The sequence below is a fragment of the Moesziomyces antarcticus genome, assembly GCF_000747765.1.
Source record: "Moesziomyces antarcticus DNA, scaffold: scaffold_v10001, strain JCM 10317, whole genome shotgun sequence".
NCBI lineage: Eukaryota > Fungi > Basidiomycota > Ustilaginomycetes > Ustilaginales > Ustilaginaceae > Moesziomyces > Moesziomyces antarcticus.
Window position 1 is genome coordinate 781,864 of NW_014639009.1, and position 15,104 is coordinate 796,967.

The following is a 15,104-nucleotide window of genomic DNA, read 5'->3' on the forward strand; positions in this document are numbered from 1 at the left end:
TCCACTTTTGGCAATTGGGCTCGAGGGCCGCGCCGCACAAGCCCGGTTGGTGAGCAGAGTGGAGCGAGCACTTGGACGCGATCTCCAAACCAACACCTGCTCACACCACCACAACCTTGGCCCTTTGCGTGTCCATTCAACCACCACGCACAGTTTCCTGCCAACACATCTACAGTCACACCACGCCGAGGATCATCGATACGACCAGGGAAGCATGTCGGCCGCGGAGAAGAAGCAGGAGGCGGACTTTAGCGCGGATGTCGAGACGCTGATCCCCGAGGCGCAGTCGTTGGCGGCGTCGAACCAGCTCAGCGCTGCGCTTGAAAAGGTGTTTGCACTCGAGAAGAAGGCGCGCAATGCGGCGGACCTCAACTCGACAACGCGGCTGCTGCTGCTCGCGTGTCTGCTGGTGCGCAACACGCCGAGCCCACAACAGACCAACTGGGACCTGCTTGCCGAGACCGTCACGAGCCTGTCCAAGAAGCACGGCCAGCTCAAGATGGCCACGACGCGCATGGTGCAGCTCGTCATGTGCTTTGTCTACCCCGCCGTCGACCCCGAGGAGGAGCGCAGGAGGGAGCAGGAGGTCAAGGACGAGGAGATGAAGGACCTCGCAGCAGAAAAGGCGAAGAAGGAGCAGGAGAAGGCGGCAAAGAAGGAGAAGGAGGAGGGCAAGAAGGAGTCCAAGGAGGCCGTCGAGGCGCGCAGGCGCCAGGAGGCGCAGGAGGAGCGCGAGCGCGAAAAGGTGGGCGCGCAGAACGCCAAGGTGCTCGAACTCATGGATGCCGCCAAGCGCATAGGCGACACGGGCGTCACCGAGGAGACGCGCATGAAGATCGTAGAGCTGCTGCGCACCGTGACGGAGGGCAAGATCTTTGTCGAGGTGGAGCGCGCACGCATCACGCTGCTGCTGTCCAAGATGCTCTACACCAAGGGCAAGGTGTCCGAGGCGGCGGATGCGCTGCAGGAGCTGGCGGTCGAGACGTTTGGCAGCATGGACCGCCGCGAAAAGGTCGAGTTCATCCTCGAGCAGATGCGGCTCAACTACGAGCGCAGCGATCTGGCCAAGATGGCGATTGTGGCCAAGAAGATCAACACCAAGCTGTTTGACAATGCCAAGCACGCCGACCTCAAGCTGCGCTACTACGGCATGATGATCGAGTATGCGCTGTGCGAGGACAAGTTCCTGGACATCTGCAAGTACTACCGCGAGGTGCTTGCGACGCCGTCGGTGCAGGAGGACGATGCGCGGCGCAAGGAGACGCTGCGCAACGTGGTCGTCTTCCTTGCGCTGGCCAAGTACGACAACGAGCAGAGCGATCTCATGGCGCGCATCGAGGCGATGGAGGATCTGGACCAGGTTCCGGAGCACAAGAACCTGCTCAAGTGCTTCACGACGCCCGAGCTGATGCGGTGGCCTGGGATCGAGACGCTGTACGGGCCCATGCTGCGCGAGACGGCGACATTCAACGCCGCGACTCCGGCGGCCAAGTCGAACGCGGGTGCAGGGGCGGCGACGGTGCGCGATGGCAACCACCGATGGGAGCAGCTGCACAAGCGCGTGGTGGAGCACAACATCCGCGTCATTTCGCGCTACTACACGCGCATCACGCTCGCGCGCCTCGCGCAGCTGCTCGACCTCTCGCCCGACCAGTCCGAACAGGCGCTCGCCGACCTCGTCAGCGGCGGCACCGTGTGGGCCAAGATGGACCGTCCGCGTGGTCTGGTGACGTTTGAAAAGAGACGCACCAATGCCGACGTGCTCAACGCGTGGTCGGCCGACATGAGCAAGCTCATGGACACGGTCGAAAAGGTCACCCACCTCGTCGAGAAGGAGTGGGCCATCCACCGCGCCGGCATCCGGTCCTAGTCGTTCATTGCATGCAATTTACAGCGTCGTTTTTCAGAATGCGTTTTGCCAAAGGTAGTGGTGCGGTGATGCAGATGCATGCCGCTTCAATTGTGCCCGGACAAGAGTGAGCTGGCGTGAGTGTGGGGGATCGGAAGCGTTGCTGTGCGGGCCAAAGGCCAGGGCACACGGTGTTGCAACACATGATGTTGGTCTGGCGATCGGTCACGCTCGACCCAAGGTGAAGCACACCTGTGCTACGACCGAGATCGAGCACCGGTACGCACGGCGTCATCCTTTCGCTCACCTTCCACGGCCGTAATAGGCACACCTGCAGTCGTGTAGCTTGCCCAGCTTACAGCACAGATCATTCCACGATTCTGGATCGGCCTCTGTGTCAAGGGTTAGAGTCTCTGTAGGAAACCACAAAGCTCATCTTTTTCGGTGGTGCACGGCCGATGCACTGTTGGCAACGAAGTCAAAGCGCGTCGACCCTCCTTGGCAAGCACGGCCCGCCCTCGTTTCGGAGTTTCTCTCACAGACTCACAAACTTTGGCGCTTCGTACGGGCATGATGGTGATTGACGACAACACAGCTGACGACAGAGGAGTGGGGTGGATGCGCATGGCATGGTCGCTCATCGCAGTGCGAAGAGCGTGCCACGTCAAATGCACGATGAGGGAAACTGGACAACATGAGTGGGGGAAAAACGTGGGGGAGAAGGGGGAATGCATAAGTACCGAGTAAAGACCGTGGGTGCAGTTGGAGCTTGGATGCTGCCAGCCGCAGCGCTGCAGGCAGGCTGCAAGGCAGACCGACCGTGCGGAGCTGGAGTCGCTTCACGCCGCACTTATCCCTGCAGCATGAGCGGAGGAACAGGTGACGGCGATGTGCGAGAGAGGATTGGAAAAGAGGAAAACCTAGTGCTGATGACGGAGAACAAGTGTGGATGGAAGCTCTTGACTGAATGTGGATCGTTGGGGGGAGACGGCATTGCGAGACGTCGCGCCTAGACAAGCAGGATCGAGCCGAGAGTGCTGCTGCGGGAAGCGACGACACGCGTGCGCTTTCCGTTGGCAGCCGTGCGAAACCTGCTTGCTGCTTGGTTGTGTTGAGATGATCATGATTGAGACACCTGTCTCTTTTATTCCTCCGAAGCCCTCTCGCATATCCGCGAGGAAGTCGTGTGAGGGAAACCGCCCATGCCGTTGCGTGGGCATGAGCCATGATCAAAAACCAAGCATTGCGCGACCGTCCGTGCCGCAAGGGAAGTCGAGATCCATTCATATGTCGTAAAGAGCGTGTGGGGTTGAGGGAGAGCAAGGTCGTGTGCGGGGCCATGGACCGCCAGATGTCATGTGCTCGATGGATCCTGAAGCCTGTCGTGCGACATGCATTGGATATGCAGGTCCACGCACTCACCAGTCGTGGTGCCTACTAAAAGACAGAGCACGACTGGTGGAGGCGTGGAGGAAGCGAGCGAGGAGATCCGACGCCGCAGCCCGTTGCGAGCTGCTCAGTAGTAGGGCTGGTCCTCGCGCTTGAGAGGGCGAGAGGAGCCGGCGAGGTTCTGAGCCATGTAGGCCTTGTCGGCGGGACGTGCGGTGCCGTGGGCAGCGCGGGTGGTGTCCATGCCGTTGTTGACGGCGTCGTCACCCTCCTGAGGCAGGACCTTGCGGCGGGGGAGCTGTGCGGCGGCCTGCTGCTGGACGGCAGCCTGCTGCTTGACGTAGGGCTCGACCTTTGCGTCCTCGGAGCGCTGCTGGATGGACCAGTCAAAGACGTAGTCGTACTGGAAACCCTCGCGGACGAAGAGGTCGCGGAAGAGCTTGCGGAGGTACGAGTAGTCGGGCTTGTCGTCGAAGCGGAGCGAGCGGCAGCAGTTGAGGTAGATGGCCATCTCCGAGGGGAAGCCGCGGCAGAGGAGCTCGGTGGGGGTGGTCATCTTCTTCTCCATGATGCGGTCGTACTTCTGCTTCTTGGTGGCGGCCTTGAGACCCTGCCACGGGAGCGAGCCGCGGAGGAAGTACATGAGGACGTAGCCCAAGGACTCGAGGTCGTCACGTCGCGACTGCTCGACGCCGAGGTGGGTGTTGATCGAGGTGTAGCGGGCGGTACCGGTGAGGTTCTTGTTCTCTCTGTAGGGGATGTGAAGGTGAGTCTTGGGGTCGCGGTACTTTTTGGCGAGACCAAAGTCGATGACGTTGACCTGGTTGCCGCGCTTGCCGATGCCCATGAGGAAGTTGTCGGGCTTGATGTCGCGGTGAATGAAGTTTCGCGAGTGGATGTACTCGATTCGCGAGATCTGCAAGGGTTGAGAAGGTTACAAGGGAAGAGAGTCAGAAGGTCAGTCTTTCTGCCAATTGTGAGCGAGGGCGATGCGGGAAGGAGGGGAGAGTGATCGACGCGGCAGCTAGGCTGCTGCATTGCAAAGCTGAGTTGACTCGAGGGTGCGGAAGTTGGACGGAGCATACGTACCATCTGATCAGCGAGGAGAAGGACGGTCTTGAGGGAGAACTTTCGGTTGCAGAAGTTGAAGAGGTCCTCGAGGGAAGGGCCGAGGAGGTCGATGACCATGGCGTTGTAGTCGCACTCCTGGCCGTACCAGCGGACGAAGGGGACGCCGACACCGCCTGCGAGGGTCTTGTAGACCTTGGCCTCATACTCGAGCTGCGGGTGCTTGGCCTTGATGGACTCAAGCTTGATGGCGACCTCTTCACCGGAGATGATGTTGATGCCGAGGTAAATGTCACCGAAGGAACCCGAACCGATCTTCTTACCGATGCGGTACTTGCCGCCGACACGAAGATCCATGGTGGCGGTTGCGGGTGGTGGTGGTGGGCGCGGAGGAGGTTAGGAGAGGTGCGGCGATGGGACTACGCCTGCAGACCAGATGGGTAGCGAGATGAGTGGTCAAGCTGCCGTAGTGATGCGAAGTCGGGTTGCAATGACGAACAAGGCTGGCGTCAATGTGGTGAGGCAGCGGAGCGCGTGCAGTGTGCGACGGGTTGGATGCGGTGAGGATTGGTAGCGAAGCGAGACGAGTTGCTTCGAAGAGTGAAAGAGAGATGGAGAGCGACGTTGGATGGTGCGTGCGGATGCTGGTGTAGCGGAGCGGAAGACGAAGAGGATGCTGGCTAGGATGTCGTCGACTCAGCCGAATTGCCCAAACGGAGGATTTGGGTGGGAACGGCGCGGATGGTGACGAGAGAGAGAGGAAGTGGTGAATCGGAAAGGGAGGGTGATGGGCTGCGGGCGGTGTGCTAGCTAGCGAGCGCCAGGCGGAGCGTGTGTGGGTGTCTGGCTGGGCTGACGAAAAGGCCGCGGTGGGCAGCGCAGGGCAAAAGCAGGGCAGGGCAGCGCAGCGAGGCAAACGGGCAGAGAGGCCAGCAACAGACGCTGCACGCCGAGCTCGCCAATCCGAGACGGGCGCGGGCGGGCAGCGATGAGTTAACTTGACTTGGCTGGCGCTGCGGGTGCGTGTCAAAGTCGAATTGCCAATATTCCCCTCGCCAGGGCCGCGCCCTCTCGCTGGCTTCTCTTGAGCCGCTGGCAGGCGCGCCAGTCCGCGTGTGTGGCCAGCCCAGCCCCAATTCGGCAGCATCACACCCACCGAGCCGCATCCGCACGCACAGCGCAGCACAGCAACACATTCAGCCCACCCAGGCCACGGGTGTCCGTGACCTGACCAAGCCGCTCGAGTCTGGCTATCGGTAAGTTAGTACAAGACAGCGCCGTCACTGCCACCTGGGACCTCATCTCGAACCCATTCATTTATCCGAAACGTGCCGGCTACAAACCCAACACAGAGACAGCCGCAGGCCAATACGGAGCTTCGACAGGCACCGAGGCCTTGGGCGCGGCTGCAGGCCAAGAAGCGTAGCAGCGTGCAATGGCCGAGTAGGAGCCTGCAAAATCGCACGAAATCCTCGCTCAAGCCCGGGTGAGCCCACAGAAGCAGGGGCAAGGGGTTTGAACACAAATTTTCGAATCTCTCCAGCCGGCCGCAACTGGCAGCCTCGCCAGAGCAGTATCTCCGAGCAATTTTCCGCAGATCGGCGCCATCGTGCGATCTTTGCTCGACGCCCATCCTCGCTCGAGATTTCGATTTCCAGCGCCACGTCGTCGCCGCTGCTGCCGCCGCTGCTGCTTCCGCCGCCTTGGCGCGGAGAAGGTCTTTCCGCCTGCAAGCGGCGCGGCCTAGGCACTCGACTTGTGATTCGTGCATCCTTGGGTCGCGACAGCTCAATCCCGCGCTGCGCCGAGACCAACACATCGGCCCGACCCAAGCTCCCGGCTTCTGTATGTCAATGTGGATGAGGCGGCATGAGATACGATATGGAGCAAGATGACATGCACATGGGCTCGGGCCAGCCACGTTTTTGAGGGTCCGATCGATGCTCTCGGATGATCATGTACAAGGCCTCGATCAGCACCTCCCTGCTTGCACGATTTCATGCAAAGTCGCCTTCCTCCACCTCTTCTCGTTGGCAGCGTGACAGCTGTCAGCGGCCCCAGCGCCAGCCACTGCGAACAGGCCTCCTCGCAAACCACGGAGGATCAGCGCCCGAACAGTCCGCAGTGCAGGCGGGTGGACCGATGTGATATCCGCATCTTCGCCGACCTTTCACTGATGCAGCGCGGACAACTCTACCCTGCACGTGAGTCGCCGAGAGCCCAATGCCTAGAGCCCGCTTAGCCGCCAGCGGGTGCGACAGATTGGTCGCGTCCGCTGGCTTGCATGTGCGTTGCATCCTGACTAGCAAGAATTGTGACTTGTCAGGGTGGAAGAAATTGTGATTTCCCAGCCGAACCCAGCCCGCTGCACATGGCGACTTTGCGAGCACGAGACAGACCCTGGCTTTGGACCATCCTACCGGCTTTTGTTCCTTCCCGTCAGAGAACAAGCATGTCAGGAACACGTTGAAAGAGACCATAATTGCACGCTGGCTAGAAGGAGAACGACTCGCGATGCAGCTTTTCAGCGGGCCAGCCTGCGTCTTGCAACGTCTGCATCACCACAGTCTCGAGCGACGCAGGACCGCACACCCATGCTTCCGGTTTGCCCGCACTCTCGGACTCGGTGCTGCTGATGGACAGCAAGAGCTCGGGATCAAGTCGCTGGCTGTGCTTTGTGACGCCAACTTGTAAGCCGCCGATTGTCGTGCCAGCACCGAGATCCAAGTCTTGCACGCCAGCGGAGACGACGTGCAGGCTCAGCGTCCCATTCAAGGACGAAGAGTTCGATTCCACCGCTTGGCGAACCAGGCCGAGCATGGCGGCAGCTTCTGCCCTGCGCATGGCGAGGATCATAGTCACGTCAATGCGGACGCTCTCGGTCGAAGCGCGCAGCGATGCAAGGAACGAGAGGAAAGGTGTGATGCCCACTCCCGATGCGATCCACAAAAGCTTGGTCTGCGCTTCGAGCTGCGTCGGAAGAACAAAGTCGCCGCCAAGTCCGAGCACAGGCAGCTCTCCAACCGTCTCGCCCGCGCTTACCTGCTTTGCGACTGCGAGCATCTTGGGCGTGACCAATCCTCTGTCGATCTTACGCATCGTGACGCTCACCGTGTCCTGCGGGCTACCCGGAGACGACGGTGCCGAGCTGATGGTCCACGTCCGCATGCCCGTGTCGTTGAGCTCTTGCTCTCCCCCATATTTGTCCGACATGTGCTTGTACTCCTTCACCTCGGCATCAAGCAGCGAGCCACAGTCGAGGATGATGTGCTGCCCGGCGCGGTACCTGACCGGCTGCGATAGCCTGAAGGTGATCGTAGCGAGGTCCGGAGTATGTTGCTCGAACGCGACTATGTTCGCTTGGTTCCCGGCTGATTGCTGGTCGGAGTCGGCGTCGGGTGCAGATGTCAACTCGGATCGAAGCCGACGTATGGGCGGATTGTACGGACTCCATCCGATGCCGTCGTCGCCTTTGGGCTCAAAGTCTTCGACGCCCTGCGAAGGGTCGAACTCGCCCGGCATCAGCGGCACAGCGTCTTGCACGTGCATAAACCCGGTCAGCTCGATGCGAACACACGTTCGGACACCAGGGAAGATGGACGTGGACCGCTCTCCAATCAGCACTTCTGCATCGCCGGTGAGGTAGACGACGTCGATGGGCTGACCTTTGCGCATGAGCGGGATGGTGATCCCGGCGACCTTGTCCGAGTGCACATTGCCGAGCGAGCTCATGAAGCGGTTGCCCGAGTAGTCCGGCAGGTACGCCACCTGGCGCAGCTCGGTCTCTCCGCTACGGCGCGTGACCTTTTCGGCGGTGATGCGAACAAAGCCCGGCTTGCCGCCACGAATGTTGATGCCCAGATGCGACTTGAAGATGGTCTGCACGGGACTCGTGTAGCGCGTCGCGAGAAACACTGCGTCCGCCTGAGCAACGTGCTTCAGCGTCTCCTCGGGAAGCAGCTGGCCAGGCACAAGGTCCAGATTCCTGTGGAGCATCGTGGGGTTGTGGTTCGGGTTGGGCACCAGGCTGCGGGTGTTGATGTACTTGGGGCAGTTACCCAGGCTCTCCATGACTTCGACCTGGATCGTGCGGTCCTCTTTGGACCCTGTGTTGCGCTCATTGATGAATCCTGCGAGCTTGTTCCTGCGCCTGTTCTCAAACATGACACCAACGCCGGCGATGAGTTTGAGCGCCGGGCCCTGGTAGTCGCCATCGTCGTTGGTGACGAGCTTTGTCATGCCGAACTTTGCGCCCTCGGTCAATGCCATCTCCACCGGATGGTGCTCGTGCAGCTTCATCTGGCTTGCAATGAGCGTGGTCAAGGAGGGCGAGGAGATGAAGCCGTGCTGGCCATCTTTGGCTGCGAAGAACGATCCCCACGGTCGACCGCGCGCGTCGAGCGTGCAGACGGGGAGGATGTTGAGCTGCGCGTGGAACTGCTGGTGCTGAACGGTCAGCTGCGGCTTGAAGGTCGGGTGCGCGCCCGCGACGGCATCCTTGTGCCCGAGCTGCGACTGGATGTACAGCTCGCCCGCGTGCCACTCGTGTGGCATGGCCATGTTTGCTGCTCGTTCACGATCACCACACGCGAGCGGATGATGGGTGGAGATCAGCAAGCTGTCGAGAGCCGAGTCGGAGGGTGTGAGACACGTCTATATATCCCGTGCGCAACTGCGCGGGCAAGTAGAGCAAGGAGACTGTGCCGAGGTCGACAGGATCTCGCCTCGAGCGAAAGCTGAGCAACCATCCCTACCGACACGGCCCTTTGCCGTCCATGACATGCGCAGGGTCCAAAGGCTGCTTTTCTAGCTCGCCAAAAACGCGGAGTCGCGCTTATGTACCGCACCGCCCTAAACTCCGAGGCTGCCAGATCTTGTCGCCGCAGGACAAACGCTCGCCGAATGGGTGCAATGACGATGTCGTTCCTCGGTCACATAGCCCATGACCTTCTTCTCCTTGGCCGGGTGGCGATCCTACCTTTCCAGTCGGTGGAATGCCAGCTTCCGATGGCAGCCCTGGCCAACCCCCCATCCTTTTCCGATCTAACAAATTGCGCCGAAACGCCGCGCTGCCTCGTGACGCGCGACGCGTAAATTTGGTGATTGGCAACTCCGCCGCTCCACTTGGCACGCCCGTCCTGCCAACATCTGCTGTCCTGCTGTTCTTCTCGACCCATCATCACCCACATCAGCCGCGCTTGGCCTCACATCACGCTTGCACGCAGCCGCAGACGATGGAGCACATCCTGCGGCGCGAGCTCAAGATATGGCAGCGCGCCTTCAAGCAGCGCCATGGTCGCGACCCCACCAAGCGCGACATCCTTGCCGATGACAGCATCTCGGGCACCTACGAGACCTGGCAGGCCGTAGGCGGCGATACCACCGCCAAACCGCGGTCCAGCAAGCGATCGGAGCCATCGAGTACCAAAGCGACCAGCTCCAAGAACACGCTCGATGACAATGTGGTCAGGACACCGTCGAAGCGTAGAGTCACGGCGCAGGCGGGCGCGTCGCCATCCAAGAATCCGTTCCGCACACCGACGAAGCGCTCGTCGCCCAGCCAGAAGGAGAACCTTCCTCGGCAGAACCCGTTCGCGACGCCGTCTCGACGCGCCGCCGCATCCGTACCGGCGAGTCCTGCTGGATCGGTGGTGGATGTCGAGATGACGCCGAAGCGGTCGCCGCTGCTGACGGCGTCGCAGCGCGCGCACGCCTTTACGCCGTCCAAATCGTCGCTCCGCGTAGCCTCGCAGCAGCAGCAGTACGTGACGGCCTCGCCAAGTAAGCTGCGCACGGCGGTAGCGGCTGCATCGCGACTCACGCCCACCAAGCCTGTACGCACCGACGGCGATGCGGCGCTGAGGAACGCCCTGGTCGCCTACACGCCGCGCACAAAGGCACGCAAGAGGTTGAGGGGGGAAGATGTGCCGCCCACCCCGGCGCGGGCAGGTGGGCGCGCGGGGACGGATCCACGACCAGCACAGCGCGGACTCGCCGCATTCGGGTTGGCAACGCAGCGCAAGCCTCCGACCATGCCTGCTCCAGCCTCGGCATTTCCATTGCGCACAGTCGTGCCGGCACAGATGTCCGATGATGAAGATGTGTTGGACGCTTCGCCCGTCAAGGCTGTGGCACGCAGGGGAAGCGGCAAGCCCGGTTTCCGCCCGCTGTTCGCCTCGCCCTCCAGCCACGCACCCGTCGACATCCTCGCACCATCGACCAGTGGTTGCACGGGAGATGCAGACGAGGACGCGGTGATGCACGATGCCGGTCCAGCAGGCGGAATATTCGGCGCCGAAGTTCAGCGTCGTCGTCGACTTCGCGAGCTCTCTCCCGCTGCGTCCAAGAAGCCCAAGACGCGATCGGCGCCCATCCTGCCCTCGAGCGATTGCGACGACGACCTCGGTGCATCGTCGAGCCCTGTGCGTAGGGGCGAGTCATCGCCACACACGGAAATCACGCTTCCCAGCAGCGTCCCGCGCCCCTCTTCGCGCAAGCAAGTTGCGAGCAGTAGTCCGGCTGGCGGTGTCGGGTGGCGACAAACACGCGAGGTGGAGTTATCCGACGACGACGCCTCCCCCCGCAAGAGTAGCAGCGGGGGTAGGAAGATCTCGATCCAACCGTACCGGCTGTACGGTCGATGCACGCAGCCTGCACCCCAGCTTGGCGAGGACGACGATGACGCATACGCAATGTTCAACACGCTCCAAACAACCTCGGCTTTGGTCACTGCATCCACGCCGGAACCAGAACCAAACACCGCCCTTGCAGGTCTCCACCTCTCACCCGTCCACCTCCCTTCCTCCAAAGACACAAACAAACGTCTGCTGGATAACATCTTCCACCCAACCTCGTCTGCACCCAAACATCCCACCCTCAACCCACACGCCCGATTCCATCTCCACCAACCCGACCTCCCGTCACCTACCGACGACGATGACGACGACGCGGATCCCACAGCCAACTTGCAGGACGACGACGATTGGCTCCAGGAAGTCGACGCCGACTACACCTTCCTCGACACCGAGATCCAGCTCAACGACATTGCTTAACGCCTCCGTCAGCCCAATCGCATTCGCGCCTGCAGGCCATCGTTCAAGCGCAAAAATACATTACACAGTGAACTAAAACCGCGACCTAAGAGTATGTGCTGGTGAAACAAAGGACTGCGAGGGGGAACCATACGATGCGGAAGAACAAGACTGCGAGGTGAGAACAATGCAAACAAGGCGGCAACAGTGCAGAGGGGACGAGTGGTATCAACAAGGGAAGAGGGGGGTTATCGCGACCAATGAACCACGATCGAGGTGTCATTGGCGTCGGTGTGCGGCGGCTGGAACGGCGCGATGTTGCGGTGCGGGGCAAGCCCCAGTCTATTGGGAACAAGGTCCGGCGCGGTCGGTGGCGACCGAAGATGGGTGGCGGGCGCCGAGGTCCAGCGCATGCGTTCGGCGCTCGTGCTTGCACTGCCTGTTGCTTCTGCCTTGGTCTCGAACCACGCCGATGTGAGCGTGCGAGGCGGCCGGCCCAGAATGTGAGGCTGCAGCGACAGCTCGGCGAGCGACGGGAGTGCGCCCAGCTCCGACGCAATCAGCAGCGGGCTCGGCCCTTCGCCGTCGCCCTTCGACGATGCGCTAGAGATCGGCGAAGTCGGCCGCGATGACTCTGGCGAAAGCTGATCGCGCAAGCTCGTACAATCCAGGAAGACCGAGTGGACAGGCGAGAGGATTGGCGACAGAGGCCGTGACCGTGACGCGTCGGCCTCGACGGCGGCTACAACGGCTGCGTCGGCATCGACACCAACATCGAGCGCGGGAGAGTCCCTCTCGCCCACCTCGTCTTCATCCTCTTCGAGGTCGCTGTCGTCATCAATTAAAGCAGGCAGCTCCTCCGACGAGGCAGCGCTGCATCCAGAGATGGCAGGATACGGGCAGACGTGAGGATAGCCAGTGTAGCAGCTGGCGACGGACGGCGGGCGCGAAGTCTGTTCTGCAAAGCCAGAGTCTGAGCCAGCAGCCAACGCTGAGCATGCACTTGAGCAAGAGTCATTGAGCGTCCGAACAGGCAGGTCCAGGCTGAGAGACCCTCGATCCGCCGTAAGACTCGTGGGAGACGAGGCGAATTGGACTTCTGTTTCCGCCTCGAGCTCGATGAAGTCTTCTTCCTCCTCGTCTTCTTCCTTGATGGCTACAGCGGTTTCCCGTGGAGCCAGGCTAGGTGCGTCGCTATGGGATGCTGGAAGCTCGAGGACAGAGTTGAATGGAACTATGCTGTCGGAGCCGGTGAGCTCGCTGAGCAGATCTTCAAAGAACTGAGCTTCCTCGTCCATAAGGGTGCTGGCAACGGCATCATCCGCAGAAGTCTCCTTTGAAGCCAGAGATGTAGGGACGTTGGGGTCTCGCAGCTCTACTTCTGTTTGGCGGCGCTCTCGCTCAAGGCTGGAGAGCATGGCGTTGCGCAGTAGAACGTTCCTGCGGAGGCCCTCTCCTGCGGATTCATCCAGGCGGGAGCGGCGTCCGGATGCGGCGATGGATGCCGAGATGGAAGTCTGCATGAAGTCGGGCAGGATCTCGTCGACAAAGTCGTCCACGAGATCCGAGTCTCGAGCATAAGAGCTGCCGAAGACAGCCTTGAGGCTGCCGGGGCTGCCGAGCCCGGGCAGAACGCTATCTGGCTGACGGTTCATCGTGATAGGATGCGTTATGGGGTCGAACGATAACGAGGGCGGGGGCCAGGAAAGCAGAGGTATGGGTGCAGGGATTGTCAGGTCAATGAGACGATGGGTGGAGTGGATTGTCGAGTTGTTGCTAGTCGGACGAGAAGCCCGCGAGGGTGGGGCGCTTAATCTCCCAGAGGGCGATGGAGAGGACCGGCATCCATGATGAGGAGGCGGATCGTAACGAGACGGTTCCAGCTAAGAAGCCGGAGTCAAGCGGATAGAGAGGGGACAGCAAAGGGGATCAAGAGATCGCGGAGGTCGCGATAGTAGGCCTATCAGCTGGCTTAGGCGAGCATAGTGGCAGGGATGGTTGGCGGTAAGGCTGGATACGCAAGCTGGGCTGATGGGGGCGGATCACTGGCAAACAAGGGTTGCGGGTGGTGATGGAGGTTGGAGAAGAGCCTAGGTGCGGTTGTTGCGAATGGGATGATGGTGGAAGGCAGGAGGAGATGGGGATAAGGAGGGGGCGATCAGGATGAGGGAGGCAGGCCTATCTATGTCTACAGGGTCCAAGGCGATGCGATGCAGCCACGCGTGTGCAGCTGGCTGCAGTCTGACTCAATGCAGCCCGCACCCACGCACCCACAAAGCGTTGAGCAGCGGCGAGCTGCTAGTTGTGACGCGGATCCTTGTCGCGAACTGACGCGGTCTGTCGTGCTCGCCGGAGTTTGATGCGTGTGGGCTGCTGCCTCGCTGCGGGCGTGCTGCTGTGGGTGCGATCCGAGCGAGGGGGGCAATCACGAATGACTGCGCCTTGCTCTGCTGCCTCAGCGCTGGCGTATCCGCGCGCGATCCTAGTCACAAAAGGCGGGGGGATCTCGCAACTCACGCAAAACACACGCGATGACTCGGGCCGCCACGGGCAACCCCAGCGGTCGGCAGACTGCGGGCGGCGGGCGGCGGATGAGCGGTTGTCTCGGTGCGATAACCGGCTTGGTCCCGCTATCACGTTATGGACGCCCAGCCAAGCGCGACCGCTCCTGAGCCTACTCAAGCTCAATCGCGCATGGCAGCATGAAATCGCGAGACTCCAAAAAAAAAATAGGCCAAAAAAAAGTGGAGAGATGTAGGCTCTGGGGTCAAAAAAGTGGCCGGCTAGACCGGGGCCTCTACCAAAGTTGTGGCTGCAGCCGAGTCGCTTCTGCACCGGGATGAAGGCTTTCATCGGCGCTGCCGCCACGGCAGAGGCTCCGCAGTGGTTTTTGAGTTCAGTGCCTGTCGCCCTTTCAGCGGGCCCCTCCCGACCATGCTGTGCCGGCCACCTCGCATTGCTTTGATGGGGTGCAGCGTGTGAAGCGGTCTGGTTCCAACTGAAGCCTTTAGAGTGGCCATTGACTCGAAAGCGATCGCCAAAACAAGCTTACAGCAGTGCCTTAGTCCTAGTCACAAGATACTGGCTCTGACGCGCGCGACTACGCCTCGCTTGCTCCACTAAACCCTTGCTCGTGGACCGTGGGCGCGCTTGCCGAGCCTCGCCGCATGTCGAGCAGCCTCGCAGGTCCACGTCAGGCGATCCGTCTCGCTATCGCCTCCCGGACAGCCTGACGCGAGCGGATCGAATGGCGAGATCCACGTCCATCGGTGCGACTTTTCTCTTGGCCGCCCAACAGGGTCCTCACTTTGCATCATCCGCCCCAGGCCAAGGCTCATTACTCGACGCTCGATCTGGCACCCCGCTTGCCCCGCCCTCGTCCTCGCCTTATCACACTTTTGATGCAGCAATCGCACCCGCCGCCTCATCGCGCCCTGCAATCTCCTGTTGCCATGGCATACTTTCGTGTAAAGTCAAACGCCGTGATTTTCACCGGTCGATCTGCATGTAATTTATAGTAGCAGAAGAGACCTGTGCCAGATGCAACTTGGCGTGCAGTCGGACTGTGTTGCGAAACGAGTGTGCGGACCTCGAGCGGATCGTGTCATTTGCACCCGAGCTCCGATCCCTCCCGGCCACTCTCAGTCATGGCCACGAGGGCTGCTAGCCTAATGCTTCCGCAAAGGGTGACTCAGCCCGCTTCCAGCGCAGATCAAGCGTGCAGCGCTGGCTTGACTTGACGATCTGATACCCGCTGCAATCTGGCC

General features: G+C 61.1%; 5 protein-coding genes across 5 annotated transcripts; 2 read left to right on the top strand and 3 right to left on the bottom strand.

Annotated features, from left to right (window-relative positions):
• Nucleotides 1-214: 214 nt before the first annotated feature.
• PAN0_001c0284 (26S proteasome non-ATPase regulatory subunit 12-like) lies at nt 215-1,870 on the top strand (the record flags this gene model as incomplete). The annotated part of the gene is made up of 1 exon (XM_014803902.1): nt 215-1,870. The coding sequence occupies one exon, from the start codon at nt 215-217 to the stop codon at nt 1,868-1,870; it is 1,656 nt and encodes a 551-aa protein (XP_014659388.1).
• A 1,495-nt stretch (nt 1,871-3,365) lies between these two features.
• Nucleotides 3,366-4,663, bottom strand: PAN0_001d0285 (casein kinase I isoform delta; the record flags this gene model as incomplete). The annotated part of the gene is made up of 2 exons (XM_014803903.1): nt 3,366-4,154; nt 4,328-4,663. 2 exons carry the CDS (start codon nt 4,661-4,663, stop codon nt 3,366-3,368), a joined length of 1,125 nt encoding a protein of 374 aa, XP_014659389.1.
• A 2,136-nt stretch (nt 4,664-6,799) lies between these two features.
• PAN0_001d0286 (oxidoreductase FAD-binding protein) lies at nt 6,800-8,866 on the bottom strand (the record flags this gene model as incomplete). The annotated part of the gene is made up of 1 exon (XM_014803904.1): nt 6,800-8,866. The coding sequence occupies one exon, from the start codon at nt 8,864-8,866 to the stop codon at nt 6,800-6,802; it is 2,067 nt and encodes a 688-aa protein (XP_014659390.1).
• A 674-nt stretch (nt 8,867-9,540) lies between these two features.
• PAN0_001c0287 (uncharacterized protein) lies at nt 9,541-11,358 on the top strand (the record flags this gene model as incomplete). Its single annotated transcript, XM_014803905.1, has 1 exon — nt 9,541-11,358. One exon carries the CDS (start codon nt 9,541-9,543, stop codon nt 11,356-11,358), a length of 1,818 nt encoding a protein of 605 aa, XP_014659391.1.
• Nucleotides 11,359-11,585: 227 nt separating this feature from the next.
• Nucleotides 11,586-12,992, bottom strand: PAN0_001d0288 (uncharacterized protein; the record flags this gene model as incomplete). Its single annotated transcript, XM_014803906.1, has 1 exon — nt 11,586-12,992. One exon carries the CDS (start codon nt 12,990-12,992, stop codon nt 11,586-11,588), a length of 1,407 nt encoding a protein of 468 aa, XP_014659392.1.
• Nucleotides 12,993-15,104: the final 2,112 nt, after the last annotated feature.